At 39.2% G+C, this 22,148-nt stretch overlaps 1 protein-coding gene across 1 annotated transcript in view; it reads left to right on the top strand.

Moving 5' to 3' along the window:
- LOC142657898 (uncharacterized) overlaps positions 1-22,148 on the top strand; it is a 95,796-nt gene that overhangs the window by 58,189 nt on the left and 15,459 nt on the right. Inside the window, exons 9-10 of the mRNA XM_075833419.1 lie at positions 8,505-8,570; positions 16,201-16,356. Coding sequence (XP_075689534.1) covers positions 8,505-8,570; positions 16,201-16,356 — 222 coding nt within the window. The remainder of the gene's footprint in view (positions 1-8,504; positions 8,571-16,200; positions 16,357-22,148) is intronic.

Below are 22,148 nucleotides of genomic sequence, written 5' to 3'. Positions count from 1 at the left end.
TATTATTCAGTAATAGTATGGAGGTATTATTCAGTAACAGTATGGAGGTATTATTCAGTAACAGTATGGAGGTATTATTCAGTAACAGTATGGAGGTATTATTCAGTAACAGTATGGAGGTATTATTCAGTATCAGTATGGAGGTATTATTCAGTATCAGTATGGGGTATTATTCAGTAACTGTATGGAGGTATTATTCAGTAACAGTATGGGAGTATTATTCAGTAACAGTATGGGGGTATTATTCAGTAACAGTATGGAGGTATTATTCAGTAACAGTATGGGGGTATTATTCAGTAACAGTATGGGGTATTATTCAGTAACAGTATGGAGGTATTATTCAGTATCAGTATGGAGGTATTATTCAGTAACAGTATGGAGGTATTATTCAGTAACAGTATGGAGGTATTATTCAGTAACAGTATGGGGGTATTATTCAGTAACAGTATGGAGGTATTATTCAGTAATAGTATGGGGGTATTATTCAGTAACAGTATGGGGATATTTTTCAGTAACGGTATGGAGGTATTATTCAGTAACAGTATGGAGGTATTATTCAGTAACAGTATGGAGGTATTATTCAGTATCAGTATGGGGGTATTATTCAATATCAGTATGGGGGTATTATTCAGTAACAGTATGGGGGTATTATTCAGTAACAGTATGGTGGTATTATTCAGTAACAGTATGGAGGTATTATTCAGTAACAGTATGGAGGTATTATTCAGTATCAATATGGAGGTATTATTCAGTAACAGTATGGAGGTATTATTCAGTAACAGTATGGAGGTATTATTCAGTAAGAATATGGAGGTATTATTCTGTAACAGTATGGAGGTATTATTCAGTATCAGTATGGGGTATTATTCAGTAACAGTATGGGGGTATTATTCAGTAACAGTATGGAGGTATTATTCAGTAACAGTATGGAGGTATTATTCAGTAACAGTATGGAGGTATTATTCAGTAACAGTATGGGGTATTATTCAGTAACAGTATGGAGGTATTATTCAGTATCAGTATGGAGGTGTTATTCAGTAACAGTATGGAGGTATTATTCAGTAACAGTATGGAGGTATTATTCAGTAACAGTATGGGGGTATTATTCAGTAACAGTATGGAGGTATTATTCAGTAACAGTATGGGGGTATTATTCAGTAACAGTATGGGGATATTTTTCAGTAACAGTATGGAGGTATTATTCAGTAACAGTATGGAGGTATTATTCATTAACAGTATGGAGGTATTATTCAGTATCAGTATGGGGGTATTATTCAATATCAGTATGGGGGTATTATTCAGTAACAGTATGGGGGTATTATTCAGTAACAGTATGGTGGTATTATTCAGTAACAGTATGGAAGTTATTATTCAGTAACAGTATGGGGGTATTATTCTGTAACAGTATGGGGGTATTATTCAGTAACACTATGGGGGTATTATTCAGTAAGAGTATGGAGGTATTATTCAGTATCAGTATGGAGGTATTATTCAGTAACAGTATGGAGGTATTATTCAGTATCAGTATGGAGGTATAATTCAGTAACAGTATGGAGGTATTATTCAGTAACAGTATGGGGGTATTATTCAGTAACAGTATGGGGGTATTATTCAGTAACAGTATAGGGTATTATTCAGTAACAGTATGGGGGTATTATTCAGTAACTGTATGGAGATATTATTCAGTCACTGTATGGGGATATTATTCAGTAACAGTATGGGGATATTATTCAGTAACAGTATGGGGATATTATTCAGTAACAGTATGGGGGTATTATTCAGTAACAGTATGGAGGTATTATTCAGTAACAGTATGGAGGTATTATTCTGTAACAGTATAGGGGTATTATTCAGTAACAGTATGGGGGTATTATTCAGTAACAGTATGGAGGTATTATTCAGTAATAGTATGGAGGTATTATTCAGTAACAGTATGGAGGTATTATTCAGTAACAGTATGGAGGTATTATTCAGTAACAGTATGGAGGTATTATTCAGTAACAGTATGGAGGTATTATTCAGTATCAGTATGGAGGTATTATTCAGTATCAGTATGGGGTATTATTCAGTAACTGTATGGAGGTATTATTCAGTAACAGTATGGGAGTATTATTCAGTAACAGTATGGGGGTATTATTCAGTAACAGTATGGAGGTATTATTCAGTAACAGTATGGGGGTATTATTCAGTAACAGTATGGGGTATTATTCAGTAACAGTATGGAGGTATTATTCAGTATCAGTATGGAGGTATTATTCAGTAACAGTATGGAGGTATTATTCAGTAACAGTATGGAGGTATTATTCAGTAACAGTATGGGGGTATTATTCAGTAACAGTATGGAGGTATTATTCAGTAATAGTATGGGGGTATTATTCAGTAACAGTATGGGGATATTTTTCAGTAACGGTATGGAGGTATTATTCAGTAACAGTATGGAGGTATTATTCAGTAACAGTATGGAGGTATTATTCAGTATCAGTATGGGGGTATTATTCAATATCAGTATGGGGGTATTATTCAGTAACAGTATGGGGGTATTATTCAGTAACAGTATGGTGGTATTATTCAGTAACAGTATGGAGGTATTATTCAGTAACAGTATGGGGGTATTATTCAGTAACAGTATGGGGGTATTATTCAGTAACACTATGGGTGTATTATTCAGTAAGAGTATGGAGGTATTATTCAGTATCAGTATGGAGGTATTATTCAGTAACAGTATGGAGGTATTATTCAGTATCAGTATGGAGGTATTATTCAGTAACAGTATGGAGGTATTATTCAGTAACAGTATGGGGGTATTATTCAGTAACAGTATGGGGATATTATTCAGTAACAGTATGGGGGTATTATTCAGTAACAGTATAGGGTATTATTCAGTAACAGTATGGAGATATTATTCAGTCACTGTATGGGGATATTATTCAGTAACAGTATGGGGATATTATTCAGTAACAGTATGGGGATATTATTCTGTAACAGTATGGGGGTATTATTCAGTAACAGTATGGAGGTATTATTCAGTAACAGTATGGAGGTATTATTCAGTAACAGTATGGAGGTATTATTCAGTAACAGTATAGCGGTATTATTCAGTAACAGTATGGGGATATTATTCAGTAACAGTATGGGGGTATTATTCAGTAACAGTATAGGGTATTATTCAGTAACTGTATGGAGGTATTATTCAGTAACAGTATAGGGGATATTATTCAGTAACAGTATGGGGGTATTATTCAGTAACAGTATGGAGGTATTATTCAGTAACAGTATGGAGGTATTATTCAGTAACAGTATGGAGGTATTATTCAGTAACAGTATAGGGGTATTATTCAGTAACAGTATGGGGATATTATTCAGTAACAGTATGGGGGTATTATTCAGTAACAGTATGGAGGTATTATTCAGTAACAGTATGGAGGTATTATTCAGTAACAGTATAGGGGTATTATTCAGTAACAGTATGGGGATATTATTCAGTAACAGTATGGGGGTATTATTCAGTAACAGTATAGGTTATTATTCAGTAACTGTATGGAGATATTATTCAGTCACTGTATGGGGATATTATTCAGTAACAGTATGGGGATATTATTCAGTAACAGTATGGGGATATTATTCAGTAACAGTATGGGGGTATTATTCAGTAACAGTATGGAGGTATTATTCAGTAACAGTATGGAGGTATTATTCAGTAACAGTATAGGGGTATTATTCAGTAACAGTATGGGGGTATTATTCAGTAACAGTATGGAGGTATTATTTAGTATCAGTATGGAGGTATTATTCAGTAACAGTATAGGGGTATTATTCAGTAACAGTATGGGGGTATTATTCAGTAACAGTATGGGGGTATTATTCAGTAACAGTATGGGGGTATTATTCAGTAACAGTATGGGGGTATTATTCAGTAACAGTATGGGGGTATTATTCAGTAACAGTATGGGGGTATTATTCAGTATCAGTATGGAGGTATTATTCAGTATCAGTATGGGGTATTATTCAGTAACAGTATGGAGGTATTATTCAGTAACAGTATGGAGGTATTATTCAGTAACAGTATGGAGGTATTATTCAGTATCAGTATGGAGGTATTATTCAGTATCAGTATGGGGTATTATTCAGTAACTGTATGGAGGTATTATTCAGTAACAGTATGGGAGTATTATTCAGTAACAGTATGGGGGTATTATTCAGTAACAGTATGGAGGTATTATTCAGTAACAGTATGGGGGTATTATTCAGTAACAGTATGGGGTATTATTCAGTAACAGTATGGAGGTATTATTCAGTATCAGTATGGAGGTATTATTCAGTAACAGTATGGAGGTATTATTCAGTAACAGTATGGAGGTATTATTCAGTAACAGTATGGGGGTATTATTCAGTAACAGTATGGAGGTATTATTCAGTAATAGTATGGGGGTATTATTCAGTAACAGTATGGGGATATTTTTCAGTAACGGTATGGAGGTATTATTCAGTAACAGTATGGAGGTATTATTCAGTAACAGTATGGAGGTATTATTCAGTATCAGTATGGGGGTATTATTCAATATCAGTATGGGGGTATTATTCAGTAACAGTATGGGGGTATTATTCAGTAACAGTATGGTGGTATTATTCAGTAACAGTATGGAGGTATTATTCAGTAACAGTATGGGGGTATTATTCAGTAACAGTATGGGGGTATTATTCAGTAACACTATGGGTGTATTATTCAGTAAGAGTATGGAGGTATTATTCAGTATCAGTATGGAGGTATTATTCAGTAACAGTATGGAGGTATTATTCAGTATCAGTATGGAGGTATTATTCAGTAACAGTATGGAGGTATTATTCAGTAACAGTATGGGGGTATTATTCAGTAACAGTATGGGGATATTATTCAGTAACAGTATGGGGGTATTATTCAGTAACAGTATAGGGTATTATTCAGTAACAGTATGGAGATATTATTCAGTCACTGTATGGGGATATTATTCAGTAACAGTATGGGGATATTATTCAGTAACAGTATGGGGATATTATTCTGTAACAGTATGGGGGTATTATTCAGTAACAGTATGGAGGTATTATTCAGTAACAGTATGGAGGTATTATTCAGTAACAGTATGGAGGTATTATTCAGTAACAGTATAGCGGTATTATTCAGTAACAGTATGGGGATATTATTCAGTAACAGTATGGGGGTATTATTCAGTAACAGTATAGGGTATTATTCAGTAACTGTATGGAGGTATTATTCAGTAACAGTATAGGGGATATTATTCAGTAACAGTATGGGGGTATTATTCAGTAACAGTATGGAGGTATTATTCAGTAACAGTATGGAGGTATTATTCAGTAACAGTATGGAGGTATTATTCAGTAACAGTATAGGGGTATTATTCAGTAACAGTATGGGGATATTATTCAGTAACAGTATGGGGGTATTATTCAGTAACAGTATGGAGGTATTATTCAGTAACAGTATGGAGGTATTATTCAGTAACAGTATAGGGGTATTATTCAGTAACAGTATGGGGATATTATTCAGTAACAGTATGGGGGTATTATTCAGTAACAGTATAGGTTATTATTCAGTAACTGTATGGAGATATTATTCAGTCACTGTATGGGGATATTATTCAGTAACAGTATGGGGATATTATTCAGTAACAGTATGGGGATATTATTCAGTAACAGTATGGGGGTATTATTCAGTAACAGTATGGAGGTATTATTCAGTAACAGTATGGAGGTATTATTCAGTAACAGTATAGGGGTATTATTCAGTAACAGTATGGGGGTATTATTCAGTAACAGTATGGAGGTATTATTTAGTATCAGTATGGAGGTATTATTCAGTAACAGTATAGGGGTATTATTCAGTAACAGTATGGGGGTATTATTCAGTAACAGTATGGGGGTATTATTCAGTAACAGTATGGGGGTATTATTCAGTAACAGTATGGGGGTATTATTCAGTAACAGTATGGGGGTATTATTCAGTAACAGTATGGGGGTATTATTTAGTAACAGTATGGAGGTATTATTCAGTAACAGTATAGGGGTATTATTCAGTAACAGTATGGGGGTATTATTCAGTAACAGTATGGGGGTATTATTCAGTAACAGTATGGGGGTATTATTCAGTAACAGTATGGGGGTATTATTCAGTAACAGTATGGGGATATTATTCAGTAACCGTATGGGGGTATTATTCAGTAACAGTATGGGGGTATTCAGTAACAGTATGGAGGTATTATTCAGTAACAGTATGGGGTATTATTTGTAATGTTGGTCTTGCAATCTATGTACATTACTGTGGTGGGGGCTGTGGGGAAGTGTGAGTGTGGCAGCAGATGATCAGGATAAGAGACAGTCTGCAGAGTGGCATGTGATGTACTTTGACATGTAGGTGATACTTACGTGTGGGATGTGGGCCCATAACTTGTGTACAGCCCAGGGCCTAAGATCATATTAATCCACCACTGGCATCGAGCCAGCACAGGCAGACCACTACAATACAGCAGGTAGAGCAAAGAAACTAGCCCAGGACGTACCGCTTCAAAACAGCACTAAGCGCGATCCGTCCTGGACTGGCCTGAATGTAATTGCAGAGAGTGACGCCGCAAATGAGACTGGCTGCCGAGGAGAGATATGGGGCAGTGCAGACTGTACTATTTGCACTACACTGATTGGCAGTAAGAATAATTCTTTAAATATTTTCCATACTTCAAACAGCACTTTAAGGCTATGTTCACACTGAGTTTTTTGCAGGAGGAAAATTCTGCCTCAAAATTCAGTTTGAGATTTTGAGGCAGATTTTGTCCCTTCCTGCATGTTGTTTGCCGCGTTTTTCGCTTGCGCCCATTGAGTGCTACGGGCAAAAAAACTCAGCGAAATACCCTTTCTCTGCCTCCCATTGATGTCAGTGGGAAGTCAGAGGCGTAAACGCGTGAAGATAGGGCATGTCCCTTCTTTCTCGGGAGGCATTTTCGGCTGGCTTTTGACGAGTTTTGCGGAGCGGTTTCCGCGCCAAAAAACTCGTCAAAATACTCCATGTGAACAGGGCCTAACAAATAAACATCAAATGTTTTCCTATTTAAAAAATTTATATATTGCGTGTTTGTGTAAAGCTAGTAATGTGAAAACTCCGATAGATTTTGGGGGGGCGCCTTTTTATAGTTCGCCTCAGGCAGCAGAGGGGCTAGGTTCACCCCTGCCTAGGACGGGCCGTGCAAGTAGGCAGGGACTGAGTGGCGAGTAGATTAGGGCTCACCTGTCTGTCTCCCTACCCCGTCATTACACCTAAATACATTTATGGTGTCAATGTAAAGTGCACAGGCACTAGAAATAAAGGCATATTATTTGCACAATCTGTTCATGGCAAGATGATAAATGAATGAACCACAGTTAGATGGTAATATAATATATCCCTTGTGATATGAAATACAGTGAATTTTGGTCTTGAATTCAAAACTATAAGGAAACTAATATTTACAGTGAATTATTGAAATTAGGAAGAGGTTGAAAAATTAGGAGACTTAATGTGAACTTACATGGGAAGTACTATGGGACTGAGGGAGATTTAGGGTCAGTTAGGCACTTTTATGTGGGAGCACAAGATGAATTGTTGTTGAATGTCATGTTTGCACTTTAGGTGGCTATAAGATTCACGAGACGTTACACTCACAAATGCAGTGGAGTATGAACCATTGTGAGTAACCACAGAGCGCGTGGTAATATTGCTCGTCAGGTGGGGACATAGGCTGTGAAGGTAGTCATGAAAATTGGTCGAGGGCTATCAACGGCCACTGTAGGATAAATGGTTGGCAGCTGCTTTCCCTGGCAAAAATATCTATTTGCTGGGGGTGCCGGGAGCTGGCAATCAGTTCATCACTGCCCAGCTATAATCTGAAGGGGGTTGTCTATAAAGAGTCAACAACTTTAATAAATTTTGCCATCTGCCACAAAGTTTTGCCACATACGGGTGTCCAATTTAGTTATTTAAGGGTAAATTAAAGGAAAGTCTAACAACCTTATGGTACATAACTGCAATCATTTATCCCATAGCAAATAAAATGTTTTTAGAAATAGTTAAAGCATTTATATAAGGAGCAAGAGAAACAAGAGAAAATTTCAAACAATGTAAAAAACATAAAAATATGTATATAAATTTTACAATTTTGATGAATAGCAAGTTGGATCCTAGCAGAGATGCAATTGTAGAGAGGTTCATTGTTAATTCTTAACACTGCCTTGTTTTGTAAGTTAAAGATCTAGAGTCAGAAACATATATAACCACATTCTACAAAATGATATACCTTACCAACTTACCCAAGTGGCTAAATTCTGTGCTGATCTATAGTATAATGTAGTGTATATAGTTAGTACGGTTGAAAAAAAGACACATGTCCATCAAGTTCAACCAATTAATATATCAGTACATTCACAGAAAATAAATATTAAGCATAATTTAAAAAAAAACCTTTTTTTTCCTTTTTATTTTCTAGGTTGGCGCTACGTACTATGCCTTAACATGGACAATGAAACGATTTTATTGGAGGGAACCAGTTCAAGTAAGCCTTGCATTACATGTTACGATGACCACCTGTTAAGGCGTTAGTTAGATCAATCTGATATGGCCAAGCCTCAGGCTTGAAAATATATCACACATGAATAACCTCCCAATATTCATATTGGCATATTAGCCCACATAGTCTACACTTTCTCTCCCATAAATTGTTACTATTAACGAATATTGTTTGTAAAATTTAGGATTTTTCATTAAAAAAAAAATTAAATGGAAACATTCCCTTTTCATCACATAAAGCTACACAATAAATTTGAGCGCACAAAATGCAGAAGCCATTAGATTTTTTTAGAGTTACAGAAACAGCTGTGCATTCCACGCAGCTGTTTCTGTACCTACTATAGATTTTGTATGAAGAGGTAGCGCACTTGCTCCATACAAACTCCAGCTCAGAATGTCCTAGGTGGGGCCCTGGAGGAAGTGGAAAACAGTATCAGCCTATTGTGGCATGTGTCTATTCTGGAGGAAAACAATTAGACTCAATGAACACACGCACTATAGAAATCTATGGCGCCATGCTGTACCATACTTGCACACAAAGAGTTTTTTACTCACGAGTTTGTAAACATTTTGTAAGAGAAAAAGTCCAACACATGCTCTACTTTAGGGCTATTCTTTTCTCATAGCATTCTAGGAGAAATTACAGTGTATAATAAAGGCACCATACGGTCGTACTTTATTATATACCCATAGTGCGCTTTAGTGTACAACACCAACAGGTATATTAAGCTCCCCAATCCACATGACAAGGACATCCATTTTCCCTCAAGCACAATGTAAAAAAAAAAAAAATGAACATAACTGGTATCGACACAGCCATAAAAGTCTGAACTATTACAATATATCATTATTTGCTCCGCATGGTGAATGCCGTAAAAATAAAAAAATTAAAACGCCAGAATCTCTGTTTTTTTGGTCAATTCATCTCCCACTAAATAAAAAGTGATCGAAATGTCTCATGTACCCTAAAATGGTACCAATAGAAACTACAGCTCACCCCGCAAAAAATAAGCCTTCATACCACTCAATTAACGGAAAAATAAGAAAGTTATGGCTCTCAGAATATGGTGACAAAACTCAAATTTTATTTTTAACAATCTGTTTTGTCCTTGTAAAAGTAGTAAAACATAAAAAACTATATAAATTTGGTCGTAATTATATTGACCCGCAGAATAAAGTTAACATGCCGCTTTTTTTAACGCGCGGTGAATCCCGTAAAAACAAAATCCCACTACATTATATAGTACAATAAATGATGCCGTGGAAATTTACAACTCCTGCAAAAAACAAGCCCTCACACGGCAATATTGGTAAAAAAAATAAACATTTATGGCTTTGGAATGTGGGGAGGAATAAACTAAAGTGAGAATCCGAAAAATGGGTTAAATTCAGTAACTAACAGGTGATGGCTTCTCTGATTAGAAATTTTTATTTTCCTTTTTTTTCTCCATCCGCTTTTTAAACACTGCAAAGTTTGCTGCCCAGACATCTTTAGGCCCCTCACTTCTTCAGCCCATCCCCACCCTTTATAACAATACAAATTCGGACCACAGAGCAGACTGCTAAATCAATTCAAACCCCAGACCAGACCCCAAAAATAAATCACACCCCAGACCAGACCTCTACATTACCTCAGACCCCAGACCGCTAAATTGATTCAGGCCCGATGTGAGACCCCTAAATTAATTTAAACCCAAAACCCCTAAATTACTTTAGACCCCAGACCAGAATCTTAAATAAAATTTCGACCCCATACTAGATGCCTTAATAATTTCAGGTCTCAGACCAGACCCCTAAATTAATTTTTAACCCCAGACAAGACCCCTAAATTAATTTCAGACTCCAGACGCAACCTCTAAATTACTTCAGACCCCAGTTTAGAAGCCACAATGAATTTAGACCCCTAAATTAATTTCAGACCCCTTATCAGACTATATAATTAATTTAGACCTCAGACCAGACCTCTAAATTAACTCAGACCACAGACACCTAATTAAATTCAGACCCCCATACCAGACCACTAAATAAATTCTGATCTTAGACCAGACCCCAAAATTACTTCAGACCCCAGACCAGAACCCAAGATGAATTCAGACCACAGATCAGACCCATACATTTCTTTAGACCTCAGATCAGGCCACTAAATTTATTTAGATCCCAGACAGGACACCTAAATTAATTCAGACCCCAAAATGAATTCAAACCCCAGACCTCTAAATTAAATTCAGACCCCCGAGCTAGACTCCTAAATAAATTCAAATCACAGACCATACCCTTAAATTAAATTCAGGACTCAGAAAAGATGGCTTAATTACTTCAGACACCAGACCCCAAAATGAATTAAGACCTCGACCAGACCCAAAAATTAACTCAGACTGAAGACTGCTAATTTACTTAAGACACGAGACCAGATCGCTAAATAAATCTCAGACCAAATACCAGACCCCTACAACTTTAGATCCCAGACCCCTACATTACTTCAAAACCCAGACCAAAACCCTAAATTACTTCAGACCGCAGACCAGATCCCTAAATTAATTTCAGACCCCAGACCAGACCCCTAAATTCATTTCAGACCCCAGACCAGACCCCTATATTAATTTCAGACTCCTCACCAGACCTCTAAACTACTTCAGACCACAGAACAGACCCCTATATTACTTTCGATCCCAAATCAGAACCCCAAAATACTTCAGATATTAGACAAGGCCCCTAAATTTATTTCAGACCTCAGACCAGACCCCTTAACTAATTCAGACCCCCTCACTAGGCCGCTAAATTACCTCAGACCTCAGATGAGACCCCTAATTTCATTTCAGACCCTCGGACCAGACCCCTAGATTCAGTTTAGACCTCATTTCAGACATCTAAATTTCTTTAGACCTCAGACCAAGCGCCTAAATTCATTTTAGACCCACTAACCAGACCCCTAAATTTCTTCAGACCCCAGTCCACACCCTTAAAAAAATTCAGTCTGCTAAATCAATTTCGGACCCTAGACTAAACTCCTAAATTAGTTTCAGATCATAAACCCCTGTAGAATAAATGAGATGCATGATTTTTTTTGCATGTAAATACTTCTTTAATTCAGTACAAAATTAGGCAGTACAGAAATAGCATGGCCCATAATATTCACCGTTCAGTGTAATAGTCCCAGCAGTAGTTTGTATCGCCTGTTTTCAAATATAGTCCATAATTTACCTGGAGAGAAGTTGCCTGAGGGGAACAAGCATTACACACGCCAGAAAGCGACATTTCGTGGGACTGCCCCCTTTCTCAAGCATGCGTGGTATATTCCATCACCTAATTATATATCCTTTAATACAAGAGACCTTACAATCAAATCAATTAAAAACAGTTTTGAAACACACAGTCCAAAATACAACCTTTTGGAGAGATAGTTATATCGAAAGTACCATCCAAACGAATAATATTTCTCCGCTTATAGAAACATGTTGCAACATTTTGTGATACACATAATAAACAGTGTATCGCTATTTTTCCAAGTACATTCGGATCTCAAAAACCCAGAGCCCCTCCACTTCTTCAGATCCCAGATCCCTACACAGACCCTTTAAATAATCATACTCCATGCTAGAACCCTCTATATACTAACCTCTCCTCGCTCCCGTCGTCTCAGCTGCAGACGCTGCTGCACACAGGGTCCAGACACTGGCAACGTCAGGACATTGTGTATGCCGCCGCACACGACATCCTGATGCTGGATAGCATCAGGACCCAGTACGAAGGCTCCCGGAAGCCGAGCTACAGAGGAGCCGGGAGCAAGGAGTGGTATTACTGGATCTATTGGGTTAATCCAATAGATAACGGACAATTAAAAAAAATAAAAAAACTGTGCTGTTGTTTAGGTGGGCAATCCCCCATCACCCTCACACCTTAATCTACCCCTGACACTTACAGATTCTTCCTTGGGACTCTCCTCCCTATCAGGTACAACTTGCTCTGCTTTGTATAACCTTCTCCCCTCGCTGCCTGCTGATGAGGGATAGATTCACAAAATCTGTATCAGCCAATTTGCCACTTCACAGCTGCCTTTTTAAAATGGGTCCCTACACTTAAAAAGGTCCTATGATGGCAAGGTCATCATGTTTTTAATTGAAAAAAAAACAAACAACCGTTTCCCACAGCAAAAATAAATAATTATCTAAATATAATTCAGAAACTCCGGCAGCATACAGTGTAAAAACACAAAATCATGCAATAACTTGCATGATATGGCATTATGACACTGTATGCCGCCAAGTTTTTGGGGAAGGTGAACTGGGCATGCTTTATGCACATCATATAATAGTGGCTGCTAGGCATTAGATCACTATTAGCAGTGATCTACATACAGGGGAATGCTGTGAGGAGACAGATAATGTCCTCCCAGCATGCTCCTTTCTTCATATAACAGTTGGAGGCCCATGATGTCATTGTGGCATAGCAGGATTTCATAGCAACGGACCAAAGGTAGGAATGAAGATTACCAGCGGGAAGGGATTCATTTGTGTACAATGGCATAATGACCTGATAATGGTCACCCACATTCATTGTGCATGATGCATAATATAATTCTGAGTCATTGGTGGCCGAGTGGTAAAGTATGTGATCAGTCTTTGTTGATCAAGTGGCAATGTCCAATCAATGAGCGTTTTTGTGTCCAGTCTCTAGTGGTGCGGTTTCCAACATCTGATAACCTAGTAATGTAATGGTTGATTCTTTGAACAAGTTCAAGAAGGGTCTTGATGCCTTTCTTGAAAAATACAATATTACAAGTTATGAGTTATGATGAGTTATGAGTTATGATTCTGGAGATGGGACATTGATCAAGGGTTTTAGTCTGATTGCCATATTTGGAGTCTGGGAGTTTTTTTTTACCCTATTGAGGCAATTGGTTTCCACCTCATAGGGTCTTTTTTTTCCTTCCTCTGGATCAACACAGTAGGATTATAGTCGCTGGACTTGATGGACCTGTGTATTTTTTCAAATAAAAAGTTCAATATTTATTAAGAAAATCTTTTTCCTCTGCCAGCACAGAAATGTTGGTGCAGGAGGAAGAACAAAACCCTTATCAAATTCAAATTACAGCCACTATGTTCTCAAGGAGGAGTAAAGCAGTAGTGGCAGATGCATTGTCATCAGCTGCAACTCTTACACAGGGTTGGCTTTAGGTTTGATGGTGCCATGTGGAGGACTCTGTTGCTGTATATGGCCTACCTTTGTGCTCTCGTTGAGACAACTATCAACAAGTGCTTGCCCACATCCTCCCATATGCTTACATACATCCATTAATTTTGCTCAAAGAGGACTTTACTTTCAGCATTGTATTTTGGGCACTTAGTGGTACTGTACCCGTTAATGCTATGATGATGTGCACAGTGAAATATAACATGTGCTGTTCTGCTATGTTCCCTTGTTCCCTCTATGTGGCATTCCAGAAGTAATAGTAGTGGCCAGGCCAGCCAGTTATGTTATATAGCCGTCTGGCCTGTATTTATGTTTGTATTGTGTTCTGCACTGTAACGTTTCTTTCATTTGGCAGATTGCATGATAGTTGGTTGACTTGGCATCTAGAAACTGTTTGCACCAAGACATACAGCCTGGACGCCATTTTGTCCGCAATTGCAGAGTCATAACTTGCTGATGACACACAGTGTGGCTATGCCGTGTCTGTAGATGGGGGGGTTGCCTAATGTATAAAATGGCAGAGTTCTCCCAAGGTTGTGTACAGTGTTGGGTGGAAAAGAGGAATGACCTAGGTTGTGTGGGTTTTGCGGGCGTGACTTCAGACAGATTTTGACATTCCTATGTCGACGTTTCACTGGTCCCTAATAGTTTTGTACAGAATTGCGGGCCCCCCAGGATACTCCTTTCTATTATTAAAGAATTCAAAAAATAGGCAGCACTCCACAACATAGTAGTCAGAAAAGGGAAAAACGTTTATTCACCCATATGCAAGATTGCTACGTTTCAGTCCTAGTTCGGACCTTTCTCAAGCAGTTTCAGGACTTGGTCTGGAGGATTGCACACATGAAACCTTTGATAGAGGTGATTTTCCAAAATCTGTGGTGCGGTTCTTCTTTGCTTTTCCTCTCTATTATTAGCTATAATTGCTGTCATCTTACCTTAATTTCAGTACCTGCTGTCAGGGCCGGGGCAAGGTATTTGGTGCCCTAGGTAGATGACGCAAATTAAGCCCCCCACACATATGCTGTGCCCCTGAATACAATTGTGTCACACACAGTTCCCTATGTAGAATGTGCCACACACATTTGCCCCTGTGGAAAGTGTCACACACAGTGCCCCTGTAGATAGTGACACACAGTGCCATCTGCAGATAGTGCCACACAGGTGCCATCTGCAGATAGTGCCACATGGATGCTATCTGCAGATAGTGTCACACACAAAGCCATCTGCAGGCAGTGCCACACATAAAGCCATTTGCAGACAGTGGCACACACATGGCCCCCTGCAGATAGCGCCACACACAGTGCCCCTGCAGATAGTGCCACATGGTGCCATCTGTACATAGTACCATATAGTGCCCCCTGAGACTCCATCCACCTGATCACATCTCAGACCAGACTAAAAGAGAACAAAATGTTATACAATGAAAAAAAGATTATTCACCTTTGGAAATCCACCTGCCACTCCAGCACAGACATCCTGGTGGTCTCTACCAGTTGTGCAGCGATGACTTCACTTACATCATTCACGTGACTGCTGCAGCCAATCACAGGCCTCTATTAGCTTCAGCGGTAATGTGAATGATGTACGTGGTATCATTGAAGCAGGACCGGCGGGGAGTAATCCTTTTTTCATTTTATAAAATTGACTTCAGTTACTTTTTACTGGCACTGGCTTCCTGATGTGGATACTGGCTCGGACGGCGGATTACCAGCCAGGTGGCAACCGTAGCTAAAGAGAATAAGTTGATTAAGCTGCTGTCAAAGCTGTAAGAAGCTGCTAGATAAGCGACAGCACATTATTGGGCCTGTGACAAAGGTGCTGGAGTGAGTTGTGGGTGGTAGGCAGGAATCTCCCAAAAGTTGTGTGCAGGATCATGTGAGAAGTTGTGCGTGTGGGAGGAGCCTGTACACGAACCGCAAGCAGCCCGCCATCTTGCGGCCTACTAGGCCTTAATTGCCATACCAAACCCCTATATCAAGGAGGGGCACTCTTGGCCCTGTCCACAGCAGTACAACAAACCAGCCAGCCATCATCCGTATGCCTGTGCCACCACTAAGTATGCCTTTCTGAGGAGAACTCTGAGCATTCATGCTTGGCTGGGTGCATTATTGGCACAGGTCAAATAAAGTTACGAATAATACATTATTGCAGCTTCATTCCATCTTTGCCGTGACACACCTGGGGAAGGGCCATACACCAGCCATGCTCCCATATTACACACATATAAACAATCATTCATGTACTTATTCACACAAACGCAAAGTGTCCACTTATGCGCCCTCATGCAATCAGACCTCCTTGCTATCCGCGTGAATATCTTCCAACTCACTCATGCACATTTACCCATACACTCGCACTCACAAACAATTTCCACCTAAAAATAAAGGGTAATTTTAAGTGTTTCTTCAATACTGTATTTATAGAATGAAGAAAGAAATAGAGCGGAAGAACCTGAAGACAACATAAGGTACAAAGAGGAATTTTTTTCTCTCCCGACACCTGAAACCGCAGGACAGTATGAAGTTGACCGAAATTTTAGAAGTGAAAGCCAAAGTGAGCCAGATGCCGAGCACGATCAGGTGAACGAATGCTCCAGTCAGAGTTTACAAATGTCGCACAAGCTCTACAAAAGTTGTAAACAAAGTACCGTATTTTTTGGACTATAGGACGCAGTTTTTATCTTAGAATCTGAGCTGTAATCTTCTGCTGTGTATTATCTCCTGAAGGCAAACAGATGCCAGGAGCATGGGACTGAGCTCCGAGCTTCAAAGATCTTTGTAGTGCGGTGTAATGGAAGCTCCATGTCCTGTGCTTTGTGTAAAATATCTCTGTGTTATCTGCTCACTGAACAGTCACATCTTACAATTAGAGTCCTGTCAAATCTGCGCAAATAACACAGACATTAGTACATACAACACAGTAAATCTGTGCAGGTACTGATCTGCAAGGACCTTCTAGCCACGCCCCCTCCTATGTACAGAGCAGCAAGAAGGGCAGATTCAACACCATTAACCCCTGCCTCTCCACATCTCTGATGTCTGGTGAGTTTAGAGGAGGGTGTGAGCACTATAGCTGACCATATCTTGTATTTCTGTGTCTGACATTGTTATGGGACACTGTGGCTGGCATTGTATTGGGGCACTGTGTTACCCTATTGTCTCAATATTACCCAGGAAATGTACAGTTAGAGGCAAAACCTTTTTTTCATCCTCTCTTATGCTACAATTTATGGGTGCGTCTTATGGTCCAGTGCATCCTATAGTCCGTAAAATGCGGTAATGAGCAAGATAACTTACCGGTAATTTTTAGTGGGAGCAGATTAGCCCAATGGGAGTACTTTTAAAATGTTATGAATCCATGTACTCTTAGTACACATATGTGACAATGGTCGTAAGATTACAAGAAAATCCCAGCATTAAGCAACATTTTATTGCATTTGGTATTTTCTGATCTCTACATTCTGAGCCTCAGGCAATAAATACAAGTCCACACGGAGTGGCATTGACGTGGTTGTCAAGGTTCTTGCTATTGCAGGTAAAACTGTTGTTTAAAATCACTGAAAAAGGCCATACTTACTCATACGAGGGCAGGTTATACACCAGTTCCCAGCAGAATGCAGACCAACCACAATGCAACACTGAGAGAGATCGCACAGGTGCAAAGTACCGATGAACAGCCACTATCACGCCTACTATTCATGAGGGGCTGGCTGCTTAGTATTATCATTGCACACAGATATAGCTTCTATAAGTGCGCTAGTAACACAGTTACGTGTAGTGCACCATGCTGGCATACAGTCTATTAGCTACGCCAATACTATTAGATCAGGTGGGCTGCCCAGCATCCTCTGAGTGTACCATACCAAGCACTTACACACTACTCTCCCCCAATATTACAAGGCCTGGCTGCATCTTGAAATAATATTCACCATAAACAATGAATATCCATGATAAACATAAGGTATTAGTTGATATTTTGGCATAAATATGCAAGCTCGCAAACCACGCCAAGGGTCCTCATCATATTGCGAGTCCCGCACTAATATTACAAACAAATCACTGAAAAAATAACTTATTTAAAATCACCTAAAAAGGCCATACTTACCTATACGAGGGCAGGTTATACACCAGTTCCCAGCTGGATGCGGACAAACCACAATGCTACACAGAGGAAAATCGCACAGGTGCAAAATACTGATAAACAGCCACTCTCATGCCTACTATTCATGAGGGGGGTGGCTGCTTAGTATTATCTTTGCACACAATTATGGCTTCTATAAGTGTGCCAGTCGCATAGTTACACCATGCTGGCATATAGCCTATTAGTTACGCCAATACTATTAGATCAGACAGGCTGCCCAGCACCCTCTGTGTACCACACCAAGCACTGACACAATATTCTCCCCCAACATTACAAGGCCTGACTGCATCCTGAAAAAATATTCACAATAAACAATGAATATCCATGATAACTATAAGGTAGTTGATATTTTGGCCAAAATACGCAAGCTCGCAACCTGCTTCAAGAGTGCTCATCATATTGCGAGTCCCCACACTAATATTACAAACAAATCACTGAGAAAGGGCATTTTTACTCATATGAGGTCAGGTTATACACCAGTTCCCAGCAGGATGCAGACAAACCACAATGCTATACATAGGAAGATCGCACAGGTGCAAAATACTGATGAACAGCCACTCTCACACCTACTATTCATGACAGGGGTGGACAGTGTTCTATAAGTGTGCCAGTCACATGGTTACGTGTAGTGCAGCATGCTGGCATACAGCCTATTAGTTACGCCCATACTATTAGATCAGGCGGGCTGTCCAGCACCCTCTGAGTGTACTACACCAAGCACCGACACACTATTCTCCCCAACATTATAAGGCCTGGCTGCAACCTTGAAAACATATTCACGATAAACAATGAATATCCATGATAACTATAAGGTAGTTGATATTTTGGCCAAAATACGCAAGCTCGCAACCTGCTTCAAGAGTTCTCATCATATTGCGAGTCCCCACAATAATATTACAAACAAATCACTGAGAAAGGGCATACTTACTCATATGAGGTCAGGTTATACACCAGTTCCCAGCAGGATGCAGACAAACCACAATGCTATACATACAGTGAAGGAAATAAGTATTTGAACCCTTGCTGATTTTGTAAGTTTGCCCACTGTCAAAGACATGAACAGTCTAGAATTTTTAGGCTAGGTTAATTTTACCAGTGAGAGATAGATTATATTTTTAAAAAAAAAACAGAAAATCACATTGTCAAAATTATATATATTTATTTGCATTGTGCACAGAGAAATAAGTATTTGATCCCTTTGGCAAACAAGACTTTAATACTTGGTGGCAAAACCCTTGTTGGCAAGCACAGCAGTCAGATGTTTTTTTTAGTTGATGATGAGGTTTGCACACATGTTAGATGGAATTTTGGCCCACTCCTCTTTGCAGATCATCTGTGAATCATTAAGATTTCGAGGCTGTCGCTTGGCAACTCAGATCTTCAGCTCCCTCCATAAGTTTTCGATGGGATTAAGGTCTGGAGACTGGCTAGGCCACTCCATGACCTTAATGTGCTTCTTTTTGAGCCACTCCTTTGTTGCCTTGGCTGTATGTTTCGGGTCATTATCGTGCTGGAAGACCCAGCCACGAGCCATTTTTAATGTCCTGGTGGAGGGAAGGAGGTTGTCACTCAGGATTTAACGGTACATGGCTCCATCCATTCTCCCATTGATGCGGTGAAGTAGTCCTGTGCCCTTAGCAGAGAAACACCCCCCAAAACATAATGTTTCCACCTCCATGCTTGACAGTTGGGACGGTGTTCTTTGGGTCATAGGCAGCATTTCTCTTCCTCCAAACACGGCGAGTTGAGTTAATGCCAAAGAGCTCAATTTTAGTCTCATCTGACCACAGCACCTTCTTCCAATCACTCTCAGAATCATCCAGATGTTCATTTGCAAACTTCAGACGGGCCTGTACATGTGCCTTCTTGACCAGGGGGACCTTGCGGGCACTGCAGGATTTTAATCCATTACGTCGTAATGTGTTACCAATGGTTTTCTTGGTGACAGTGGTCCCAGCTGCCTTGAGATCATTAACAAGTTCCCCCCGTGTAGTTTTCGGCTGAGCTCTCACCTTCCTCAGGATAAATGATACCCCACGAGGTGAGATTTTGCATGGAGCCCCAGATCGATGTCAATTGACAGTCATTTTGTATGTCTTCCATTTTCTTACTATTGCACCAACAGTTGTCTCCTTCTCACCCAGCGTCTTACTTATGGTTTTGTAGCCCATTCCAGCCTTGTGCAGGTCTATGATCTTGTCCCTGACATCCTTAGAATGCTCTTTGGTTTTGCCCATGTTGTAGAGGTTAGAGTCAGACTGATTAATTGAGTCTGTGGACAGGAGTCTTTTATGCAGGTGACCATGTAAGACAGCTGTCTTTAATGCAGGCACCAAGTTGATTTGGAGCGTGTAACTGGTCTGGAGGAGGCTGAACTCTTAATGGTTGGTAGGGGATCAAATACTTATTTCTCTGTGCACAATGCAAATAAATATATATAATTTTGACTATGTGATTTTCTTTTTGTTTTTTTATATAATCTATCTCTCACTGGTAAAATTAACCTAGCCTAAAAATTCTAGACTGTTCATGACTTTGACAGTGGGCAAACTTACAAAATCAGCAAGGGTTCAAATACTTATTTCCTTCACTGTAGGAAGATCGCACAGGTGCAAAATACTGATAAACAGCCACTCTCACACCTACTATTCATGACAGGGGTGGACAGTGTTCTATAAGTGTGCCAGTCACATGGTTATGTGTAGTGCAGCATGCTGGCATACAGCCTATTAGTTACGCCCATACTATTAGATCAGGCGGGCCGCCCAGCACCCTCTGAGTGTACCACATCAAGCACCGACACACTATTCTCCCCCAACATTATAAGGCCTAGCTGCAACCTGAAAACATATTCATGATAAACAATGAATATCCATGATAAACTTGAGGTATTAGTTGATATTTTACCCAAAATATGCAAGCTCGCAACCTGCGTCAAAGGTCCTCATCGTATTGCGAGTCCCGCGCTAATATTACAAACAAATCACTGAAAGAATAACTATATTTATTTAACATCACTGAAATAAAACATACTTACACATACAAGGGCAGATAATACACCAGTTTCCAGCAGCATGCAGACGAACCACAATGCAACACAGAGAGAGATCGCACAGGTGCAAAATGCTGATAAAGAGCCACTCTCACACCTACTATTCAAGGGGGTGGCTGCTTAGTATTATCATTGCACACAGATATAGCTTCTATAAGTGTGCCAGTCACACGGTTATACCATGCTGGCCTACTGCCTAATAGTTACGCCCATACTATTCCATCAGGCGGGTTGACCAGCAACCTCTGAGTGTACCACACCAAGCACCGACACACTATTCTCCCCCAACATTACAGGCCTTTAAAACTGCTGTTACCTGCAAAATCGTGCAGCCATTATAAATTAACCCTTTATGGCTACATGATTTTGCAGGTAAACAGTCGTTTTACCTGCAACAACGTGCCCATAAACGACAACTAGCAAACAAACAAGTAAATTATTTTATTTTCAAACTGTTGTGGACAACCAACATTTAGAATATGATTGCTTAGTATGGATTTCTCTTTTCATCTGCATGATTTTTTTAACCCCTTGAACCAATTTACATTTTTTATTTTTCCATTGACATTGCCATATGAGGGCTTGTTTTTTGCAGAATGAGTTTCAGTTTTTAATGGCACCATTTAATGTACCATATAATGTACTGGAAAACTGAAAAAAAAAAAAACCATTGGTAAGGGAGAATGAGAGAAAAAACAGTGACCACTCCATTGTCTTTTTGGTTTTGGTTTTACGGTGTTCACCATGTGGTAAAAACTACATGTTAACCTTATTCAGCGGGTCAGTACGATTACGATACCAAATTTATATAGTTGTTTTTATGTTGTACACAAATTGTTAGAAAAAAAAATTGTGTTGTGTCATATTCTGAGTCATAACTTCTTCTTTTTCCATCGATTGAGCGGTGTGAGGGCTTTGTGGGGCGAAATGTAGATGCTCTGGTACCATTTTGGGGTATATGCGACTATTTGATCACTTTTTATAAAAAAAATTTGGAAGCGAGGTAACCAAAAAACAGCATTGCGTTCACCTGGGGGGTTAAATAATGTGATATTTTAATAGTTTGGACTGTTACGGATATGGGGACAATAATTATGTTTACTTTTTTAATGCTTATATTATTGTTTGTTAACATACAAAGGGAGTTTTTATTATAACTTTTAGTTCAATAAGCTTAAG

Source organism: Rhinoderma darwinii, chromosome 7 (genome assembly GCF_050947455.1).
Source record: "Rhinoderma darwinii isolate aRhiDar2 chromosome 7, aRhiDar2.hap1, whole genome shotgun sequence".
Taxonomy (NCBI): domain Eukaryota; kingdom Metazoa; phylum Chordata; class Amphibia; order Anura; family Rhinodermatidae; genus Rhinoderma; species Rhinoderma darwinii.
The sequence above is the reverse complement of the archived record's forward strand: the minus strand, read 5'-3'. Positions and strand labels throughout refer to the sequence as shown.